Below are 25247 nucleotides of genomic sequence, written 5' to 3'. Positions count from 1 at the left end.
TTATAAGCCAGAAAAAATAAAGAATAATGCTTTTTAGTAAATGACAACTCTTTCAATGGCTATTAATTTATTTATATTCAGCAAAGTCATTCTAGATTATATCACAAAGAAATTATGACCTTTCTTTTACTTCTTCTTCGCTATATTTGTTTAATTTTCATGAACAAAAAATTTTCTATTTTTATATATCTAAGAAGACACACAACAATAAATAAATTCATGCATGATCTAATTTAGATTAAAAAAAATAAGTTTTACTCTCGTCGGATCTACATTCAGATTTCTTTTTTCTGGAAAGTTGAGTAAAAATTCATCATACGTTCGAAGAAAATTCATAGATATTTCGAATTAATAAAAAAACTGATTTCATTTTCAATTCTTGAAAACAAAGAATCATACTCTTATTTTCAAATATGAATCACGCGAAATTAAATGAATTCTAATCATGCCCTGATACCATTGTAAGATTTATGTAATAGGAACAAAGTGGTCTACATGTTAACAACAACAGATTGACAATTGAATCTTATGAAATAGTTGTTCCAAGCTCGACTTTAAGTCTTAGGAGAGAAATAAGTAGAAGGTGTCATTCAAGTCTTTAAATTAAAATAGGTGACATTGACTTAGTCAAATAGGATTAAATGAAAAGGTGAATTTGATTAGAATAATTAAAAATTTTGAGGTGTACATTGATATTTCAAAAATGTTTGAAATTTTTTCCCTCTTTTTTAAATTTCAAAATTTTAAATCTTTTTCAAGATTTCTTTATCCCTCTTCTTCTTTCTTTCTTTCTCTTACCAGATTTCTCCCCCCTCTTCTTTTTCTTCATTTCTTGCTCTCTTCTTCCATTTACTTCCTCTTTGTTGTTGTTATCATTGTCGTCGACGTTTATTATTTTAATCACATTTTTTCTTTTCTATCTTTGATTCTATTTGAAAAATTAATTTGCTTTAATTTTAGAGATTTTGTTGTTGAAGGCATTGAAAAAATATGCAGAAAATCAAGTAACTGTAGAAGTTATTATAACAACTGCTGAAGTTGTTGGAGTAACTGATGAAATTCTTTCAGCAACTACTAAAGTTGCTGCAATAACTATGATAACTATTGCAACAAGTGAGGTAAAAGAGAGGGCGGTAGGGTGGCTAATAAGATGTTGATGGTAACAACGAAGGTGGAGGCAGTTATTGTTGTGGAGACTGTGGTAGAGAAGGAGGTGACAAAAATGATGGTAAAGGAGGAACAAGAAGAGAAAATTATGGTGATGGAGAAAGAACTGATGGTTGTGGTAGAGGAGCAAGTGGTGATGATGGAGTGGTAACGACGGCGATGTCAGAAGGGGAGGGGATGAAACGACAGAAGGGTGGAGAGAAGGGAGTGTGTGGGATGAAGAAGATAGGACTTTTGTGTAAATAATAAAATTTGAGGGTTTTAACATTAGTATCCTTAATACTAAACTTAAAATTGTCACATCTACTCTATAATTAAATTTGTGACACTTTTTCTTAATTTTGAAACTCTTTGTCACCCTTAATTCGAATTCTAGAGTCTTAAGGAATCAAAGTTTATGATTCACAAACAAAATATCATTTTGTTTGTTGATGCTCTTAAGAGGAAAGAAATTTGTTTTCTGTGTTTTTATTTTCTTCTCTATGTCACGCCTCGAGCCTACACCCCGGACTTGACTGACACTCGAGAATCATTTCTGGTCCCAAGCGAACCCTTGGCCTGACTTACTTACTCAGCGGAAGACTCTAAGCATTATTACAATGATCAAATGCATTTCTACTCAACTTGTTTAATAAAATAACTTAGAACGTTTAAAAGTCAAACATTCAACTTGGCCAAAATGGCAATTTAAGTCTTAACATAAGAAATAATAATGTAAAGACAACTGACTGCTAACTGTCTATGAAGCCTCTAAAATAAAGAGGGATGTCGGAACAGGAACCCCGATCATCCTAACAACTGAAAACTAGAAAGCAATTTAAGAAAGTGCCCTCCGAAAAGCAAAGAGGCTCACCAACTGAGTCTGAGTGCTCAACCTGATCAACGAGGCGATGCATGTTGATCCTGGTTACCTGTGTCTGCATCATAAGACGATGTAGACCAACTGGCATCAGTACATTGAATGTACGAGTATGCGAGTTGGAATGATAAACATACATAAGCTTGAAAAGAATCTGAAAGGAACACTTACCTTGGCTTTACTCAACTCTTGACTAACTTAACTCAATATAAAGCAATAAAACACATGCAATATATAGAAAACTTTTAAAACAGTATGAAGCAACTCAGTTCGTTAACGAAATGCAATAACAAACTCAACTTTACTCAAGTAATATAGTTTCTGTGGGAGTTTCTCTAACCGACAACCACAACTATGAGTCTAAGTGGTGATACAATATCTTGCCCACGCTGCCAAAACTGTCATATACTTTGTGGTCATATAGAACGCCTTAACTAAGTGGATCCACTAGTCTATGCTAAAAAGTAAGTTAAGGAGTCATCTACAAAGTATGATCAGTTACTACCCATGATGGCTACATGATTTATGAAAACTTGAGTTAATATGAACTCGCATCCCCATATCGGTGATCAATACTACTCCTAAAATATACTTAGCTCCTATGTTCTTAAAACAAAACTTCGTTCTTTGGTTTGAGATAATTACTCAAAACTTAGCTTAAAAGCTCTTTTGAAATCGATGTTCCCTTTCTTGCTCAAATGTGAAAACATTTCTAACTTTTGGGAATACTTAATTCCCGTATAATCTTTGAAGAAATGAACTTTACTCATAACTCTTTAGTCAACTCGAAACTTAAGTCTTAAAACAAAGTTAAAACGTTTGTGAAAGACTTTTTGAAAACTTTATGAACTTCTCTTAACTTGACTCTTGACTTTCCTTGACTTGACTCCTAACTTTCCTTGAATTGAATTATGGATTCAAGGATTGTGTTTTATGATAGGAACGATCTCATGATGTTTAGGAGTGTTTTTAGATAGTTAAACATGAGAAAAGATCAAGAAATCACTGTCTGGATACTAGTCCGCGACGCGGAGATGTTTAAATTTTTGGTCGCGAAAATACTTTTTGAGGCAGAACGGTCCGTGACCGCTCCGCGACGCGAAGAAATTTTTCCCAAATCTAGGGAGCAGGTCCGCAACGCGGAGCTAGTGCCCAGATTCGCCCGACTATTTTCCTTCTTCGTTTTACAGCCCCAATTCGCCTAAACTCAGTACTTTTTTCTCAAATTCTTTTTAGATTCAGATACCCAGCAAATGTACCTAAGAACCTAACTCCAAACAACTCTATAATTCGACGTAATGATCTCAGAAACTTCTCAATCTCCGCCCAATTCAAGAACCACATCAAATTCAAGAATACATATCAAGAACATCAAACTTCCAAACTCTTTTAGGACTAATTCACACTGAAATAACATGTTTGGCACGTGGGTGAACAAACCCAATGTTATGAAAGCCTCACATACCTTGTAGGATCAAATCCTTGATGAAATCCGCAATCAATTCCTTACGAAGACGACGAATCTTAATTTTCTCTTCTCTTCTCCCTTGAGTTTTTCTCTCTAGAGCCCTAGCGTAAATTTTCAATTGTGCAAACTGAACCAATTCAGTTTTGACCCTTAATTAATTCACTAAAAACGAATTAAAATAATAGGGTATGGAAAAGATCAAAACACCCTTTCAAAATTCGGATTGGACATTTCCTTATTTGAATAGCCCATCTTCCAAAGGGCATATCTCACTCATACGAACTCAGAATTGCGCAAACTTAGCTGCGTTGGAAAGATTATTCCAAGATATTTCCTAAGATATCTGGAAGCACACCTAACTCATCTTGAGCTAGGAGTTATGGTTATTTGAAGTTGATCAAAACTCAACTTAACATACTTCACAATTTTTCAGATTTTTATATACTTTCCAAGAATGATTATTTCCAATTTTTAACTTCTTCCGAGTTCGTTCTAGTTACGGGGTGTTAAACTCTACCTCTTTTGAGAGGTGTGAAAAAACTAACAGAATATACTTACGTTGGAGTAGTTATTATGGAACTGTTCCCACCCCTCTTTAATTTGTACTTATCTTTATCTTTCAGAAAATAATTTTGAGTTGAATTGAAGAAAATTGGATTGGTTCACATGAGAGACCCACGATCAAAAGCTTACATAGAAACTTTTCGGTAAATCAAACAAATATTTTCTTACTTAATGTTTATTAACATAGCACTTTTTTCTTTGCATTTGATTTTTGAAGCCAGACATTTTTCTTATAAACCAACTAAATTTGTCTATAATCTGAGAATGAGAATAACAATAGAACGTATAGTAAATTTGACGTCTTTCGCTTTATTTAGAGATGATGAATTCATAAAATTAAAAATATTAGATTTCTACAATTGTGCGACAATAACTAAGCTTAATTATCTTATATTTACATATTTCAACATTTTTTGATATTTTATAAATCATCTTTGAAAGGTTTTGATTCTTTTAAGTTATGCAGAGGATCTAATATCACATTGTTATAATTTCACCCTTAAAATAAGAAAGAAAATAGCAAGATCAATTGATTGAAGTTAAGTTGATATCACATTTGAAATTAATATTTATTTGACTTTTTATAAGAGTTTTTACTTATTAAGTATGAGCGCGAGAATTCCCCGTGCAGCTGGAGTCTGTTTGGCATTTCTGGTAAAAATAGTTTATTTTTAGAAGCATTTTTTAAGTGACTCTTTAGAAAAGTGCTTTAGAAAAAACAATTGTGTTTGGCTAATTCATTTGAAAAGTGATTTTCATAAGCAAATTGTGTTTGACTATTTTTAAAAAAAAAAATACTTTTAAGAGTCAAACTACAAAAAAAGACAAGTATTAATGTACTTCTAATATTAAAATTATTTTATAGAGAGAATCTATTTTGAATGATAAAATAATTAATTAATTTTTTATAAATTAAAATTTACGTGTTTAAATTTTCAAGCAATATTTATCTTTTTTGGGAAGCCGAAATCTTTTATTATTTTTTTCTTTTTTTTAATCTTGTAAAAATATTGTTGAAACTAATATGTAAAATAATATATAATATATAATGTATAAACGATAAAATAAATTATAAAATTTATTATATAAGAATAAAAAATAAAATTCTTAAATGAAATTAACCAAACTTATAAAATATGATAATTAATTAATAAAATATATTTGTAGATGTATATATGAAAAGAATATTTTAGTCTTGAAAAATAATCTGCTTTTTTGGAAAAAAAAAAAAGTAGCTTCTTCCCAATAACAGAAAAACAGTTTTTGCTTTCATTTAAAAGCACTTTTACTAATTTGTCAAACACTTAATTTTCCAACAATTTTTTTTCCCTCAAAATAAGTGTCTCTGGCCTCTCCTTCCATTACACTTCTCATCCGTACACTTCTAAATGAGAGATATGTGTCCTATTCGATTTTCAAAGGTCAAAAATTATATCATATCAATAACAGTGGTGGACGCAGAATTCTCATGAAGGGGCGTCAATGGTTGTAGTAAGAAAATAAAAATATAATTATAAGGCAAATAGGGCTTGAACACACAACCCTAAGGAACTTTTGCAACATCTTAACCACTAGACAAAACCTTCCACTTGTGTCAATACTTATATATATATATATATATATATATATATATATATATATATTAAACAAAAAATTGACCTCTATGACACCCCTCGGCCAAGGGTAAGTCCGCCCTGATTAATAAGTATATAATTATAGTTAAGTCAACAAATTTTGATAAATTATTCTCCAAATTTAGTAAGAACAAGATATTCCACGTAAATTTTAATATCCATTAATATCATTATTTTCTTTATTTAAATATTAAACTATACTATATTTAAGATGAAAACCGACTAAATAATTTTTTATGCCTATAAACTTTATTCTCAATATATTATGTTAGAGATACAAAAAGGAAGGTGAAAAATTATCAGTGTTGACAAAAGAATGGGAAAGAAAAAATATAATAATAAAAGTCGAGGTGTTATAAAGTTTGCAAATGTGAAATATCAAAATTCTAAAATTTTAGGAGAAAGTGTGGCTGCTGAGTTTGAAGAAGGAAAAAAAAAGAAATATAGATGTCTTAAAAATTATTATTTTTTTGTCTTCTTCGTTTTTTTTTGTGAATTTTGAAAATATATTTAAAGCCAAAATATTTTCGAAGATTATTATTTATCACACTAAATAAAAATGTTAAATTCATATTTTACTTTTTGATATTTAAATATAAAAATATAAGATATAATAAATATCAAATTTGTGGGGGAAAATTTTTGTTCTTACCAAATTTTTGAGAATAGTTTCCAAAAAAGTTGTTGACTTAACTATGATTATAATAATTATTGATGTAATATAATTTTGACCTTTAAAAGTTAAATATGTCATATATCTCTCATTTAGAAGTGTACTTAGCTAGTGTTTGACTATAAATTTCCAAATAATTTTAACAAATATTATTTGAGCGAAATTTTGACCATAGATTTGTTGGGATATATACTATTAACCATGTGTTAAGAAATAATATTTATTATAGAATAAATATTTGCTCAATTTTAATAGATCAGATATTCGTTTATGGTGTCTATTTACTTATATAGTAGATGATTTAGTGTGTAGAGTTTTAGCTTATACACAGAGGACTAAATCATCGGTTCTTATAAGTATAAAGTTTTTTTGTTCACAATCTAGGATAGAAATTGGACATGCCATCGGTACGATTGTAGCACAAGATTATAGGTAATTTATCTTGATTATGGGAACGGTATAGTTCCAACTTCTTGTGCTAGTGCATTTTGTATGTATTGAACAGGACCGAGTAGAGATAGTTGTTTTAGACTGACTGACAAAACATATTCTCTAAACTATTAAATGTACTTATATTCTTAATCCTGATATAACTATTATGATCTGTATATATTAATTATCGTTTTGATTTATTAAAAGGTGAGATTCTGAGATGGGTCAATATGCATGGTAAGTTGGATGATAATAATATATATTGGTGAAATAATAAGCTAGTTGATGAAGTCCATGTCTCGTTATAGAGATTGATTGATATGCCTTTTTGAGAAACTTATAAGTTTTCATCGTGTCAAACCTTGCAAGTGGATTTATGAATCCGACACATGAAATAAGTTAAGTAGTGCTCTAAAGGAAATTAATCATTAAGTTAAATTCGTCAGTAAATTAATTTATTGATTAGTATCTGAAATCTTAACATGGGGAATTACATAAGTGTTTAATGGGGAATTACAAAATATAAATAGAGGAGTGCAATTACGAATTTCTAATGGAATGATTTGTAATTTATTATGGTAAGAATAATCCAAATCAATTATTTGGAATTATTTCCATAATAGGAAGCCTCAGTAATTAATTATGTGGTCCCTCCAGTGCCCATATTTAACTAGAACTCAGAATCCTAATTCTAAAGGGAAAAGGGGAGAGGCGTTAGTTTTCTTATAAAAAGAAAACTAGCGTGTATTTTTCGGTTGAAGAAAAATAACGTGTGTTTGGTTCTCCTCTTTGGACTGTGAAGAAATCTTTATAATTAGGGATTCTTCTAGCCCTAGATTGATTAGTTTTCTATTCATACTTGCCCACCCAAGTATTGAGAGAGTTCAGATGTGAACTTGGGATCACTGTAGAAGACCATAGTTGTTGTCTATCTTGTGGATTCGCTCGAAGGTCCGTCTAACTTGGGGATTCGCTTGAAGGTATCTGTTCACGCTTCAAGAGGTATCTATCGAATTAAATTCAACAAGTTTATGTGTTCTAGCATAAACAGTATTGATTATCTATTATTCATGTAAGCAGTAAGATTCTAGTATGCTTCCGCTGTGCATATAATTTTCCAACAATTGGCATCAAGAGCCACACTTACATCTTATTAGATAACATGATATATATGTATGTATATGTTTTCGATACATACATTAATATGCAGTTTTTACGTGAGTTCAGTGTATAGCCGAATTCAATTATGTTTAATTACTAATTGTTGATGACTGTGGTATATCACGATGATTGCATATGTCAACCAATATTAAAGTTTTTTTTTAATTATTGCAAGTTGAGTTATATTGCATTGCAAAGTTAAAAAGAATTAAAAGAAGAGAAGAAATCGGAGTATTGAACATTGTGACGTCTGCAAATTAAGTTTTGCATAAGAATTAAAGACTCCAATTTTCAGCACTGTTTTTTCCTTGATTCTTTTGGTAATTAATATTTGTTGATTGGCTGGTGACTGTTTGTTATATCATGTGTCGGCGGCTACAGTGGTACCGTAGGGCATCACCGGTTTTTCATAGTAATATTTTTTTTTGGCAAAGTGAATGTTTAATTTTTTTTTATTTTTTTTTTGCCAAACAATTGATACTACAATTAACTGCATGTGCTCATTCTTTTGGATTGGCCAATAATCAATTCTTTCAATTATTTGGTTATTGTCTTTGTCACATGGCATTAAACTTTTCTCATACGTGTATAATGTAAATATAATTGAGAGTTTGTGATTAATAAATAGTGCTACCATTAAATGGTCTATTTGTTTGAGATCACTTAGAAATTCTTAAAGCTTTATATATGTGGGATTGTTCCAATATATGAATTGAGAATAATGATTAATAAATATGATCTATGAAAGTGATTTATTTATTTAAGTCATTAGAATATTTTCAATGTATCATATATAAATTGTCCTTAGTGAATATTGGTGGTAAATATTTATTTATATGAATGGATATTTACTGTAATATGCTAATAATGCTTAATTAATTCATGAGAATAGATATTAAAGGTTTTCTCTGATCTAAAAGGGAAAAAATGTAATATCTTGAATTTTCAAATGTATTAATTGAAAGGACAATTTTGATATAAGAAGGTATTGCGTGACTTAGTAAAAGAAAGGACACAACGTATGCCTCATGCTCATGGGATAATAATTAAAAGAGAATGAAAATTGAATCTAATTATTTTAAAAATAACTATACCTAAAATAATTATTTTTCAAATTAGGTCATTGTTTAAGTGGTCATGATTTTTATGATCTCTGATTGACTCGAAATTTGATGGTTTCATTGAAAATTGTTTAGATGGATTTTAAATAGTTTGTCAGATTAAATTTGATTTGAATATAATAAGATCATTTTTTATGTTAATTATGTTTATGTTAAATTTGAAACATGATTACACATGGTTATTTAACATGAATTGATATGTGATAAGAATGTATGTCATGTTGTTTTAATTCCTAAAGATACTTAAATTACTTGAATTTGAATTTGGTCATAGTTTTGAAAATAAAGATTCTTTATATGCTCCAATTGACATGAAATTTGGTAAGTTCATTGATAACAACTTAGTAAGAAGTACTCATTGCTATGTGGTTATGATTCTTTTTTGAGGTCGTTAAAATGATTGTAAAGTTGTTCTTTGAAATTAAAATGTGATTTGGTATGAATGACATCCTTTATATTGATTTTATTTATGTTATATGTGGTACATGATTACACGTGATGAGCTAACATAAATTGAATATGATAAGAATGTAGATCTGTTCATTTTTACTCAAATTGTTTGAATCTGAATTTGATCATAGCTTTGGAGATAAATATTATTTTTGAACTCCAATTGATCTGAAATTCGGTAGGTTCATCAGAAATGATCAAATTTAAAATACTCATTGTTATGCATTGATTTGGTAATTTGAGGTCGTTTAGATGATTTTTTTTGATAATTTTTGTATCTTGAAAAATTAATTTTACTGAAATTACTCAACTATGATATATAGTGGTGATAGAGTTTGTTCTCTATGGTCTTCATGACTAAATTTTAGTGAAATATTAAGTTCATGTGTTGGCTTAGACCTTCCTCCATAACGGATGAAATTAATACAAGTCATTAAAATTTAATCTCTAGTTTTGATTATCTGTATTGACACTCTTAAATTGAATAATATTTGATTGGATCAATGAATCTAGGGATAATGATATTCACTTGACTTGAAATAACATATACCTCCATCTGAGTTAACTTTTGTTCTAAATTTATTGAAGTGAATAACTTTTAAAACTTATGAGTATAAATCATATTTGTTAAAAGGTGAAATATATTTCCAAATACAAACATGATGAAATTTCCCCCAAATATATGAAAATCTATGATCAAAACTAGCTTGACGAAATAGAGGGAAGCCAAATAGGAGTGCAGACACAATAATGTTTAGACAAAAGTTAAGTCGAGGAGATTAGAAGAGGTCTAGGTTAGCTGATGGATCTACAGAGTGGCAATCACCTCTACCAAAATAACAAAAGATAAAACAGTATTAGAGTAGGTAGGTGATCGATCACCGGATTCAGGTGGCGGCATCGAGTATCTGAGTAAGGTGAACAAGATGGTGTGTAAGAGCCATAAGTGTGAGCACATTAAGAAAAGATGAATATGAGTTTAACTTCTTAAGTTTCTGACTCAATTTCACTACTTGGGGCTTCACTACCTCTGCTGCGGACTGCTCTGGAGATTTTTCTGCTGGTTTAGTTGTTGTCGTCTTTGTTGGATCCAATACCGACTCCACTCCTCTAGTACTGCTTGGTTCGACGGTAAATATGTGACTGCCTCTACCTTCTTCCTTCTCCAACTTCAATCTCTCAAACATAACCTGTGCATTGGAATTTCCCATACCACATCATTACAATGAACTAAAAACCAAAGAACAGGATTAAATAGTTAAAAGTTACTACCATTAGAATGCACAAATTTGCTGCTGATAGTAATTTCAATGAAACAAAATCTATATATATATATACATGCTACTTGTAGTTTTTTTAAATAATATCTCAATATTCTTGGATACAGCCGATTTGGAAGGAACAGGATTGAGACGGGTTCTTATGCCTTTTCATATCATTGTTTTATCGCAACTCATGTGACACTTTTTTATTACTTGAGATTCAAACTACTCTCCCATTGCAAATTTTGTGTATTTTTTGAGATTCAAGCTACTCCCCAAACTACTCTCTTTCCAAATTTTGTGTGATACTTCTCATTTTATCGAGATACAATCTCTAGCTATTCCCCATTTCAAATTTTGGGTGCACACTTAACAAGATACAAAAAAAAAAAAACTCTTTAAAGCTAAATTGAATTAAATCCACTAAAAAAACTATACCAAAATAATATATGTTGCAACTATCAATATCACGAAAAATATGGTCAAAATTCACATAATTTAAATCTAAAAAAAGTAGAAACTTCGGTATGTTGGGACAGAGGCAAAGTGCCATAATTTAAGCAACATTTTTAAATGTATTAATTTAACTCTAAAATACCAATTTTAACCCTCAATGGAAATGACTTATTTTAGAACAAATATTTCAGAAGGTAATCTTTCTTTCTTATACTCCATTAACTCGTATAAAAATTGGGACGGAGTGAAGTATTTTTTATGACGCATTGCAAATTATCTAATCCAATTTAAATTCAAAATTAAGTATCAAGTATAGTTTAAAAGAGTTGAATAAGAGAAAGTGTCAATAAAACAGATTAAGAATATGAATTACCTTTGTTGCTCGAGGCTCCAAGTAGAGCAAATTAACCAAAAGCATGGAGATTGAAGCTAGAAGATTAAAACCTTGAACTGCTTCACCCAAGTTAGCGTAAGGCCTACGTTTTTGGCTTAAAAAATGACCGATGAATGTCGGGCCAACGCAATAAGCCATAGCCTTAAAGTAAACAGGGTAAATCTTACTTTGAACCACTGCAAATTGCTGCCTTGGCAATGCTCTAGCTAACACATAACTCGAAACAAATGTAACCCAAATACACATCCCATAAGCCACAGAAAACCCCAACAAATGCATCAAACGCATCACATGACGCAAATTCCCTAAAGAGAATATATAAGTAAATACATCACGAAAGAAATCACGTCCTCGCACGATAATATCTTTCAAATCCTTTTTCCCTTCTTCTGCTTTCTCGGATATTTCTCCTTTCACTTGCTCCATTACTTCATCCTTTTTACTCTTCGTTGTATCAACTACATCCTTCGTTTTTTCTGAAACTTTGGTAAAACCTTCTTCAACCTTATCTTTGGTTTTACCAAAAACAGTACTAATTTTCTCTTTACACTTTCCATAGGCATCACAAAAACATCTCTAGCGCTATTTTGTTGGTGTTGATTCACATAAGGACTCGCAATCCCTTGACCGATATTTGGAAGAACAGAGGATGCTTCCTCTGCTTTTTCATATATTTTATCTTTCAAATCAGAAACATAACCTGATTTTGGAATTTGAGTTTGTTGTGGGGAGATTAAAACTTTGGTACCTTGATTTTGATCAAATTCAACAACTAAAACGACGTCTTCTTTTTTATTGGGAGTGAGAAATCCAGCTGTAACAAGTGTGGATAATACAAGAGAAATAGCCAAAACATTCATCATCCTTTATTATTTATGTGCAAGGAAAGACAAAAAAAAAGTGTTTCTTGTATAAGGAATGGAAGATAGTGAGATGAAATAGGAGGAATTGGTTGAATTTTTTGAGGCAAGTTTGAATGTTTCACACGTCAGGGTGTTAAGCTGGATGAAAAATGTATACGTGTTGGGTCGCATGCGGTTTTCGAATCTACGTGTCCGTTTCTAAATTCACCTCTAAAAAGTAAAAGTATATCAGATGAGGCTCTAACACATTTATCTGCCCAATTTAGCTTTTTAAACAAAGTATTTTGGAGTTGCGTACTTGACAGAAAGTTTTAAAAAAATAAAGAAGATTTTTGAATTTTATGATACTAAATTAAAATTATGTTAAATATATAAAATTATCTTTTAATTTTGTGTTTTTAAATATATCATGTGAAAAGTTGAAATTAAAATTTTACTAAAGAAAAAAAGAGATTATTCTTTTTTAAATAGATTAAAAAGAAAAAAAGGTCATTCTTTTTTAAACGGAAGAAGTATTAGATAAATATTTAAGAGGTGTTTGTGTCTGAAGTAAATTATTATTTAAACTAATTTATTAGAATAGTAATAACTTTTAAAAAAATAGAATGAACATATTTACATTAACGTATAAAATATTTGTTTATTTATAAAATTCAACAGGCAAAACTGATAAGCGATCAGATTTAACGAATCATAAAACAAATATGTCATTAGGGGATACAAAACGTCTTTAAAGTTGTCGAAGTTGTGTAATCATATCTTAAACTAATTTTAAATAAGCAAATTTATACTACTTAATTAGTCATTATAGCTATAGTTTATTATAATTATCACTCACGATTAATATTAATCATTAATTACGTGGACTGACTTTGAATTTGTATAATTAGCCACATTTGTACAATTCGTTATATTTGTATAATTCGCAACTAACAATTCTTCGTTTGATTTGTATTTGTATATGACGATGATTTCTTTTGATTTTTTAGTTTTATCACCATATACATTCAATCTTTTTTGTGTATAACTTTTTAAAGTTTATATAACCATGTAGTTTTCGAATGTTGTATAATATAATTTATATAAATGTAATTTGTATTATATAATTTGTATGACGGTTTAAAGTTCATATGTTTATGTTTGTATCAATTCGTTATTTCAAGTTTTATAATATTTGTATAATTCCAAACTTTATATTATTCAATTATATAAAAACACGGAATTATACGCACCCGCGAATTATACAAATAAGATGCAAATTATATAAATTATTGCCCTCTCTCGCTCGTCTCTCTCCTCCCTCTCCCAATCTCGCTCGCCAGATATACAAATACATATATATACTAGTTACATATATACAATTACCTAACCGATATACATATGCAATTCACCTCTTCCCTCTCTCGCTCGTCTCTCTCCTTCCTCTCCCAATCTCGCTCGCCAGATATACAAATACATATATATATACTAGTCACATATATACAATTACCTAACCGATATACATATGCAATTCACCTCTCTCCCACCCTCTTCCCTCTCCCAATCTCGCTCGTCATTCTCTTTCCTATAACATGTAGCTACAAATCGTAATTAGCAAACAATAACTATGGGACATGATTAAGTTATTTTTGAGTGGCTATATGCGAAAGTTCACCTGAGATGATTCTATTAAAGAAAATGATGGTAGTTAAGTGAAATTGAAGAGAAGTTGAAGTAAATTTTTTTAAAAAAAATCCATGGGGATTCGATCTACCATGTTCTACATACTTCTGCATGCTTGCTCACTTCAAACGCGCAAATTTGAACTTGGGCGTCATGTAAGTTTTGTGTACTGCTTTATTATTGCGTTGGTGTCCAAAATATTATATATATATTAATATAAAATAAAATTTGATCTATATATAATGTAATTTTTCGACAAAGAAACCTGATATCACCGTAACTCGCTCCAGAGTCTAAGCATCAGGAAGAAGTGCAGAGATTTTTTTTTCCCATTTTTTGGTTTAGTTTTCCTCAAAAAAGAATCACAAGTAGTTCTCCATCTTTTAAATCACAATGAAAATAATAAAGATTTTATTTGTAGTAGGTTCTATTTAAAATTTGTGTACAACCTCCCATTTGTAAAATCACATTAGGTATGTTATTGTTGTTCCAAGTATTCTTTGTTATCAATTTCCTTAGTGAATCATACATGAACAAACTTGCACCTAAGAAGAAGAAATTAAAGTATCCTTTTAATCGCGATTAAATGTTAGAAATACATGTATTCTGGAGAGAGAGTGGCAATCTTTTCAAACAAGACTCCAGTTGCCTGGGTGAATATTTTGTTATTGGGATTCATCATAAATTGACTAGTTTCTAACACCGAGCTTAGATTGACAATGTGAGCAAATTCGCATAGCTGTGATCTAATGGTCAATCTGAAATATCAAAGTATCAACACAACCATTTGTACAAACAACACTGAATATCACAACACGAAAACGTGGAAGGAATAAACATTTCTAAAGTAATGTCACTTGATAAAAAAATGATTCTCAACATATTCCAAAATACAATGCAGATTATGGCCTTTGAAGTAATAAAAACAAATGTATAAGTAATATATGTATGCACTACAAAAGTTGCACAATATTCCACTGTTTTCTCCCATACAACTTTACTAAACATTTCCACCCATTCTAAACCAGAAAATTGGAAATAACAACTAATTTTCTTCCTTCCATCTCTTCTAAAAATAATAATAATCTTCATTCACATTAGGTGACCCGATTGCTGTGGTATTATCTGGAAATCCACAAGTGACAGGTAGAAACGGATCATGCAAAACTGTGGTGCATCGTTTCATATGCTTCGTTTAAGCACTTAATCACACTTGATATTTCTGTAAATCCTCCTAACAAACAAATTAGAGCCAAGATATCCTACAGCACCTGGAGTTCCAAAGAAATCAAGAAAGAATTAGTTAAGTCAGATCTTAAGTCCACGATAGGGATGGCGTTTTGAAGGGAAGGAAAATAAAAGGCACTCGCCAAATCCTGTATTTGACTTATATAGCTTACCACAGAGGATTCCAAGGCCAAGGCAGAACATCATAGTGTAGCCAAAGTAAAAGCTGGTCTGGAAGAAACCGGACATCTTAGTCTTTACGTGATAGTAATATATGGCGTAAAGATAAACATAAAGAGCTGTTGAGGCAGCAGAAAAGAATGAAGTCCACCGCCAATGGTAGTTCTCGGCATTCAACAAGAAATACGTGCCCACAATTGTCACACAAACGGTGACAATGATGAGAATAATAAATACAAGAAGCATAAAACCATAGACATAGTAGACCTGCCAACAACAAAATAAAGGTCAGCCAAAGTACAAATGTAAAATACATTGTTTTCAGGGAAAACTTTGCAGCAACATATAAGAAAAGCAATAGGTGAACACTACAGAATCTCCAGTGTGCATATTAAATGCTGTGAGATTGTTGCTAGACAATGTCGTGAGTCCTACTTTGAAGAAGTCATTGCAAGTTATCCTTTATGTGTTTAAATAATGTGTTCAATAATTTATAGAGAAAGAAAGAAAGGAACTATACCAAAAAACGTAAGCAGACAAACGTTTCAGAATCTCAAGCTACTAGAAAACGATCAGAAGAATCTATTGGCAAATGGCATTGACAATTATACAAGTTTGTCTCTATTGCACTATACTTCATTATAAAGTTAGCTCACAAGACAAAATCTGGTTTCAAACTTAAGCATGGGCAATTAGAACAGTTCAATATCCATATCAGAAGTAGCGTCTAATAGGAACACATCGGACAGTCCTGTGACATGCTGTCATGCCCAAAACAATGTTGACATCTAGGTTACCTTTTTTTATTTTTGACCAATAGAAAATTATCTCACATTTTATTCGTAGGTCATATTATCTCACATTTTATTCGTAGGTCATAAGCTTGCTCTCACTCCTCAAACTTGTACATCTAAAAGAAGTCCAATTTCTCTTTAGCACATAAGGTCAATCCGGTATTTTGAAACTTTTCCAGATTAATATCAAGATCTGACAAAAGCGTCAAACTAGAAAACTAATTGTGATGTTAAATAGACTTTTGTGTCTATCAATGTTAGTTATGTGTTTCCATGTTGTGTCCTCTTGCATTCTGAATAATGTCACATACGCATATTCTGCATGTTAGAAACTCGTGTTGGAACCAGAGCAGCTTCACTTTCAACTCACTGATAGCAAGCAAATTAAAGACAGGTGCTTGTACTTCTCTGAACAAAATGAAATAAGTAAATGATGATGCTGAAAGATTCTAATAAGGATGAAATCCTCCAGATTGATCAAGATGAAGCGAAATTAGCCTTACAACAGCTTTTTGGTAGTCAAATAGTTCTTAGAAACTATATATACATGGCACATAAATATCACAGTGAAGTATATAATCTATTTAGTTCACACAAAAACAGTTCTTAGGCAATAAAAATCTTTTGTATTCAACTAATTCAACGCTCAGATAGTGGAAAACTGACCAGTAAAGCAAATATTCATATAGAACGATGCTGAAAAGATTGTCAAGTGAAATGGTGCAAGGAAAAATATCTTTTTAAAATGCTATTTCCATTAAACGAAAAAAAAGGGAGAGAATAATTACCTTGTAGTTCCAGAAGGAAGTGAAGACAAAATACATCTCAATGAAAATGCTCCCAAAGGGAAGAAGACCTCCCATTAGAGAAATTACAGATGGTGTGAGGTACCATTTCTTCTCAGGGATAGGGCGGGGTATGGTCTTAACACGGCAAGGATTGTTTGGTGTACCACTCCAGTTTCTTCCTACAACAGTACCAAGAAGTGCCAGAGGGAATGAAATAAAAGCCCAAATAACAAGAACCACCACCATTGTGCCAAAGGGAATAGCAGCTAAAGATCCATAAAATATAGCAATCGTGTTTAGAATGAACCCAATGCCAAAGCACATAAAGGGGAAAAGTGATGCCGTTAGTATCATTGACTTTATCCACTTTTTACCTGACAAGATTCACAAAAGAAATAAACTTTAATCACTTGATGATTAGAGGGAATCGATAGAAACAACTGAAGGACGTCAACCCCAGAAGGATCACATACCACCATTACGAGAGTACAGGCCACCACTCACATATCCGGCAATGAACGATGTAAGAGCATAACATACAATAAAGGTTGTAGTAATAGCTCCTCTCCTGAGCAATATAAAGTACAGCAGTAAGTTCAATATTAAGAAATAGGGGGTAAATATATCCCTCAGTATCTTATCAAAAAATATATATAACCCACCGTGTGTTATATGGTTTGACTGGGGACTGCTTTATGATATTAATGTGATTTTCATACTATACAGGTAATAGTATCAGAAAATGTAACTAATATTCAAAAACTTAGTTAGGTGAAAAAATTAATCAAAACTATATTTCTTTAGTTAGAACAGATTTGACTTGTTTAAACTTGGGCTAGTTGTATGACTACATCATTACCCAAAGTAGAAAAAAATGTTATATCTACATGAGAAGCGCTATAAATGCCAAGTATGGATTAAATAGTCAAAGTATGACACGAACCAATTTGATTCACTAGGAAATATCCAAATCCATGTGCAAACTCAAATAGAAAATGACAGACACGGTATTGATTAGACAAAGATATATATAGAAAAGTTCAGACAAGAGGATAAAGATTAGTAGGTTAAAGTGGGAGCAGAAAATCCAACTGGTAAATGAACGGGAAATAAACAGTGCATAGAACCACAATCTGCAGATTTAGTACATATAATTAGAAGGACACATACCCGATGTACAACATTCCAATAATAGCAAATATGATCACAAGGAGAACAAGTGTTGTAAGCTGAGCACCAGTGCCAACAACAGCTGAAAGAAGGGCCAAATTTTGTGGAGGTCGGAAAACATCACCATGGACAAGTTTCCAACCAGACTCTTCATTCACATCCCTCTCCTGTACAATTGTTTATTTATAAACCATATAAAATATGTAACTGACAAATACATGATTCATGAGAAGAAAAAAATATTACCAGACTCTCCAGATCATCATCTTCACGAGCATATTTAGCATAATCATTACGAAGAGTGCGCATCAAAATCATAGACACTAAGCCAGTGAGGAAAATAACCATCATGAACGAATTGAACACAGAGAACCAGTGGATCTGCATAAAGAATAAGATGTTAACAGAGGCTGGCAATAGAAAGAGCAACTCGTAGTTACTTGTTTTTATATGCAGCTTTCTCTTTAACTCATTTGTTTCACCAGAAGAACATGAAGTTTCGAAACATATGTGACAAGTAAGCCCAAAAGGACGTTATCCTAGCAGTTAAATTCTAAACTTTTTTGGGGGCAACAAGGTATTGTCTCTAATCATCAGTAAAGAAAACGTGAACAGTTAACTTGTAGAAACGAGTATGGAATTGTCCACTGGACACATTTTTTTAATAATCAAATTAGTTCCATTTGAGAAAGTTCCAAAAACTAAAGTCATATAAATTGAAGTGGTCATAGCTGATAGAGGATAGAGTCAAGTGGACTAAGACTGCAATCACCATTTCATTCTTCAGTTGATTCTTTCAATAAAAGTAACACAAATGCACAGTGAGGATCGTCAATAGTGATTGGCATGTACCTGATGTTCAAAAAAGGGGTAATCCAAGTATACATCAAACCGCCGTTCATAAGTAATATTTGTCGGAACCCATTTTACAGAGTATGTCATGTTTAAGAGTCTTCCTTCCTCCAGTGGTTTTGGGGTCTCTTGAGTTAGATTGACATGAATGATCTGTCGAAGTTAAAAGTAACACAATTACGAAAGTTAAGTAGCAGAAGGCTGATAGATGATCACAAGAGTGAAGAATAATAATGCATTACCTGGTCTTTATTGTATTGAATAAGAAAATTCTTGTGTGTGTAGAGCACATGCTTGGTATCTCGGTTTCTATCAGGAAGCACTTCGCCCACGAAACCTGAACTTCCATAACCATAGAGAATTTCAGTAATGTTAAACAGTACTTAATTATCAGAATCAGAAGACAAAAACTAGCTAAGTGCATACCCCATAATGGCAAATCGTCTGATGCAGGAAGCCATATGTATTCATAACCACAAAAAAGAAGATCACAGATACAGTAAAAGGTCAGTAAATTAGCAGGTTGCATCTAGTAGCCATGTGTAAAAGAACATAAAAAACCATAGAAGGATGTGTTAATCTGAAATATACCCATGAAAAATTCAAACCAATATGAACTTTCGATAGCATCCTTAAATTGTGCCACTTTTGCTGCATCCAATACAAGTTCGCAGATTGTGCTTTTCTCCACATCTCCTGTTGAAATAAAATGGAACATGGTGAAAAAAGATGGGCTTTGAGAAATAACAAATTCATTTTTAGTTTTCTTTTAAAAAAAGACATACTTTTGAACTTTATATCAATTCGGCTATCAATAAGTTCATTCCCACCAAGAACCTCGCCAAGGCCACCCCACTTGTGACCACCATCACCAGGATGACAGAACGGAAGGCTGTAATAGTTGTACGTCTCTTGTGGATTATTATAGGGTCCAACCTTATTTACCCAAAGAGTGACAGGTTCATCCGCTTGATACTGCAGCATATAGCAAAAAGACATCAACACCATCAGACAAACTGAAACCGAAACTAACCAGATATTTTTGTGAAACAAGATCTTCCTACATGTGTATAGAAACACTAAAAAAGACCCTATCGGCTCTTAGAAGATATCTTAATCATTTAGGGGTTGTTTGGTAGAGTGTATTAGGAAAAATAATGCATGCATTTGCATTGTGTATTACTAGTACCTTGTTTGGTACTCTTTTCCAACCTATGTATAACTATTACACTCTATAGTGTATTAAGGTGAGTATTGCTAATACCATGGATTTCTAGGTATTAGCAATGCAATGGTTTTAATGCATGCATTAGCATGATTAAAGACCCAATTTGCCCCTCAAAATCATTTTTACATCTTTTCTACCATAACAGTGGAGGGTATCTTTGTAAATTAATTTTTTTATGTAATGCATACTATTTTTTTATGCATCAAACCAAACAATGCATAAAAATAATCTATGTATAACTAATGCAAGCATAACTAATACATGCGTTGCTAATGCAAGCATTACTAATACACTCTATTTAGCATTATTCTTATACACTCTACCAAACGACCCCTAAGTGCATTTGGCATTTTAATTTTACAACCACTTAATGAGTTTGAATGATTAAGATGGCCTCATTTGTTCTTTAAAAATTAAGACGTTTGAATCTGAATAAACATATTCATCTATGTGATTAAGATGTCTCTAGATCTGAACACCAAAAAATTAATACTATTTGTTTTTCAACATCTAAAATGTGCATAATTTATTTATTAATAAACATAATAACTATGCAACCACTGCCACCATCAATCACCACAATCAGCTATTACAACCATTAGCCACCGTTTACGGTCATCACCACCAACAATCACCACTATATATCGTCAACCACTAAAATCATTTACCACCACCATTAGCTATCACTATCGTCCACCTCAATTTTCTGCTACCACCACCAACTACCACAATCAACAACCACTGGCAATCACAGTTATCAGCTAACTAGCTACAACAACTACACCATCACCGATACAATTTTCACTCAGCACCCATAACCACTAGCCATCACCACCACCAACTGCCATATAATTTTTAAAAAAGTTACTTCTATTGATATAGTACTAAATTAAGTATTTTATTTGAATTTTATATTTATTAACTTTTAAATGAAACAAGTTTTATAAATTCAGTGTCAAGAAAACAAACCGTCTAAATTATTTGGTATTCAAATCTTAATACAACACCTTAATATTCAAATGACTATTCAAATTCAGTCTTATAAATCTTAATGTACATCATAATATTCAAATGTGTATTCAAATTCAGTTGTCTTAATCTTAATAAAAACAAATGAGGTTTCCTGATTAGGGGGGTTGCAGGTGGCCTAGAATAAAATGAACTAGAAGCAGAGTACATGGTGAAACAAGGCACCTTAACAAGCAGTCAGGACTAAATGCGCCAATTTTGTTGCCAATAGGATAGCAATTTGTCTAACCAGCACTTGCTGATACAAAAATGTCCAAGCACTTTTGGCATGTGAGATTTTGTGACGAAATACTTATGTTATATTTTGTATAATCTGGTTATCCATATTGCTTTAGGAAGAACCATCTCATTAGGGTTTACTCCAAGATCAGGGTTGATTAACTCAGCAAAGACAAAAGTACGAACTAAATTGAGAGACCAGGCTCCCAGTGTATCCCTGCTAAATGATATTCAACATTTTTTTATTTTGATAACCATATAATCAACAAGTTGCTTTCAATAGATTCACTGACAAGTGGTTTCGCTCAGAATGATATTCCACATAAGAGATTATGTTTTGAAAACGATCTTGTGTCCCTTCATGTACACGAGTAGAAATCCACTGGAAGATTTGTAGAAACCGGAGTACAATAGTAAACACATGAACAAAAAGCAATAAAAGTATAATCAGGAACCAACACATCATCAATCGGCAAGCAATCTGGCAGTAACACTTGATGTCCAAATAAAACTAAAACATTACAATAATCAGGAACCAACCCATTATCAATCCTCAGCAACCTCAGCATTTTAGTGGAAGTTTGGACCAATATGAACCTTATCAGAGACTTCTTTAAGTTTCTTTTTTTCTTATTCTTTTTTAATCAGGAACCTTATCAGTGACTCTAGTGTATTCGTAATACTAAATAGAACCCCTAGTATTTCTTCCACTTGAAGGTTTTTCCTATAGACAAGATTCTGTTTAATTGTTAGAATTAGGGTATTTGATCTATATCATTTGTTCTAATTTATGCATGAATCAAAATCGGTCTTTTCTAAGTCTCTAATTTCAATCTGTGGTTCTTGTCTTTCCATATTTTTTATTTTTTATTTGCACCGGGTGTCCGAGTCTCTTTGAGCCCTGACTAATCCCGGGGGTGCACAGGCCCTCGGCAAGGAGTTTCCCGCAAGTGCACCACGGTTAATTCAGGTTTTACCCAGTCCGATGGCCCTCAGAAATTGTTTGCACCCAGTGGGTTTCGAACTTGAGACCTTGAAAGGGAGCAAACCCCAAGGCTCAAGTCAATTGCCAGCAGGCCAACCCCTGAGGGTTTTCCATATTTTTTTTGATGAAGTAAGATCTTGTATTAGAAAGGCATCAAGAAGATGCAAATTACATACACAAAAATATGGTTAACTCCTGAGAACAAAAACACCTATTTAATCAGGGAGTTAACCACTAGCAAAAGGATGGTCGCTATGCCATATTGAGGGAGCTAATGAAATCGAAGAGGGGTAATATATCATTTACAGGGGATAAGTTGCTCCATTTGAAGAGACTAATAAGGCAAAAGGATTTCAAACTGCTAATTGGAGTTGAGAATACCATCAAAACATCTGAGATTCCTTTCCTTCCAAATACACCAAAAAATACATGATGGAATCATCTGCCAGGTCTTCTTGATGGGGCTATCAACTTCTCTAAGACTCCAACTTCCAACTACTTCTTTGACACTTTGCGGAAGAATCCAGTTGATACCAGCAATTGAAATAAGCATATTCCAAAGAGCTGTTGCCACTGGACAGTACAGAAACAAATGATTCACTGATTCCAGGCTATTGAGGCACATGAAACATCTGTTTACTAGCTGAAGTTTCCTCCTATTTAGATTGTCCAGGGTTAGGATAGCATTCTTGAGGGTAGTCCAGGTAAAACACTTGATTTTAGGGGGTCGTCTATTCTTGTCTTTCCATATTTTAATCACACAACCCCCACTTTATCTCAAACTCGTTTGACACTATCTTGCACACATATAGGTCATACAAAGCATCAGATTTCATGACATGCTTCCTTGCCTAATCCACGTTCTAGCTCAAATATATCATCCACATCACTTCCTCCAAACCACCTGTTTCTTGCCATTCCTAATTTATCAATATCCCGCCAGAATGGATCGCATAAAAGTTACAGCCTTGCCTCTTGGACAGTCACAACTTTCAAATGCCAAAGAATCCTTTGGTGGTACCAATTAGTAACTTTAACTCCTCTATCTCAAAACTTTGCCTCCAAGTTCCAAATTTTGGAGCCGGTGATAAGATTTTCCAATTCTTATCACTGGATATTACCCATAATATGATGGATAGTCCACATCATTACTAAACCTCTATTCAGAATAGTTCTCAAATCTCTCCAATCCTACCTACTTGACATTGGCTTTTAGAGATCCATTTCTGATATAGCGTGATTATATTCAGGATTGCTACTGGTATTTTGGTTCTCACAATTAATGTTGATAATATCCCTATTTTTGGTTCCTCTTCAACCTTAATTGGTTATATTATTGCATGTATCAAGGCAGAATTCTCTATAAAAGACTTAGGTGGCCTACCGAATGTATAGATTGGAATCCCTGGCCTCCCACAAGCAGATGAGTTTAATTCTGCTGCTCAACCAGCACGCCTGACAGCCTTTTTTTCTAGTATGCATGTAACCACATTAACAGAAAAAAGAAAATGATTTGTATGATTCAAATCACTATCCAGCTAGACTTTCAGCATCAGAACATTATTATAATATAAAGGCTCAAACTTTTCTTTTTGGGCCCGTTTGGACATGGCGATATGAATTGAAGTTTTGGAGAATTTGGGATTTGAAATCATGAATTCAAGCCATGATCTCAAATCGCAAGTCCAAACATGATTTAAAATCATGACCTCATACCGAATATCCAAATGCAAGCTTAGAAAGCTCAAAATCAATACACACTTTGCACCTAAACACACAAAATCTTAATAAACTGACCATAAAACATCCTTTGTAACCTTCAAAAATCACTACCCAACTACAATTTCAGTGCATCAAAAGCATCATCATACAAACTCTCTATTTTTTTTTCCACAAAGCTCGGATTCACACATAAACAGGAAAAAGAGAAGGATTATAAATCACACAATACAGAAAATGGAATTACATAAAAGACATAGTAGAAGCAATTTAAGATCCAAGAATGGAGAACCATTTAAAAAAGCAAAAGTGGATCAATTCATTATTCAATAAAAAACCCAAGATTAATTTACCTTTGCATGAGATGGGTATGCAAGGAATAGAGAGAAGATGACGAAAATGACGAGAGATCGAGCAGTGGAGAGCATTGCTAAACGGATCTGAAAATGAAAAATGGATTCTTGAAAACGTATGTATGGGTTTGTTGTACTTCTCTTTCAGCGTATCAGATTTTGTGAGCTCCTCTTCTCTTTCACTCTTCTCTTTGTCTTCTTTAGATCTCAAGTTTCAGACGAGCAATTTGAGAGCTCTAAGACTCGACAAAGCACCAAATCTGAGTTATTGTCGTTTCAAGGAAACTGTTTAACACTTTTCTACACAAAAATATTAAGGTAAAAGGCCAATAGTTAACCCTCAAACTTTATTGTAGATCAAATATAACCTCATACAAAATAAAATAGTATATATACCCTTTAATAAATATTGTATATATAATTATTGTTTACAAAGGACGTATATTTGTTCTTTTTGTTAACAAGCTAAATTAAGAAAATCTTAAAACTGATTTTTTAAATTTTAGAAAATTTGTATTATAAAGATATATATCACTC

General features: G+C 32.2%; 2 protein-coding genes across 2 annotated transcripts; both read right to left on the bottom strand.

Annotated features, from left to right (window-relative positions):
* Nucleotides 1–10416: 10416 nt before the first annotated feature.
* On the bottom strand, nt 10417–12519 carry LOC125809237 (uncharacterized). Its single transcript, XM_049488899.1, is given in 3 exon segments — nt 10417–10719; nt 11621–12210; nt 12213–12519. Coding segments are annotated over 3 exon segments (1185 nt in total). The 5' UTR covers nt 12505–12519.
* A 2510-nt stretch (nt 12520–15029) lies between these two features.
* LOC125809231 (transmembrane 9 superfamily member 1-like) lies at nt 15030–24983 on the bottom strand. The gene is made up of 12 exons (XM_049488891.1): nt 24711–24983; nt 19963–20152; nt 19769–19873; nt 19604–19621; nt 19420–19514; nt 19178–19330; nt 18572–18706; nt 18326–18492; nt 17629–17723; nt 17156–17529; nt 15567–15840; nt 15030–15437 (listed from the first exon to the last, which is right to left on the bottom strand). The coding sequence occupies exons 1-12, from the start codon at nt 24783–24785 to the stop codon at nt 15370–15372; spliced, it is 1749 nt and encodes a 582-aa protein (XP_049344848.1). The 5' UTR covers nt 24786–24983; the 3' UTR covers nt 15030–15369.
* Between the last annotated feature and the right edge of the window lie 264 nt (nt 24984–25247).

The sequence above is a fragment of the Solanum verrucosum genome, unplaced genomic scaffold, assembly GCF_900185275.1.
Source record: "Solanum verrucosum unplaced genomic scaffold, falcon-dt-bn FXZP01000062.1, whole genome shotgun sequence".
NCBI lineage: Eukaryota > Viridiplantae > Streptophyta > Magnoliopsida > Solanales > Solanaceae > Solanum > Solanum verrucosum.
Note: the sequence above shows the minus strand (reverse complement) of the source record. Positions and strands in the feature narration are given on the sequence as shown.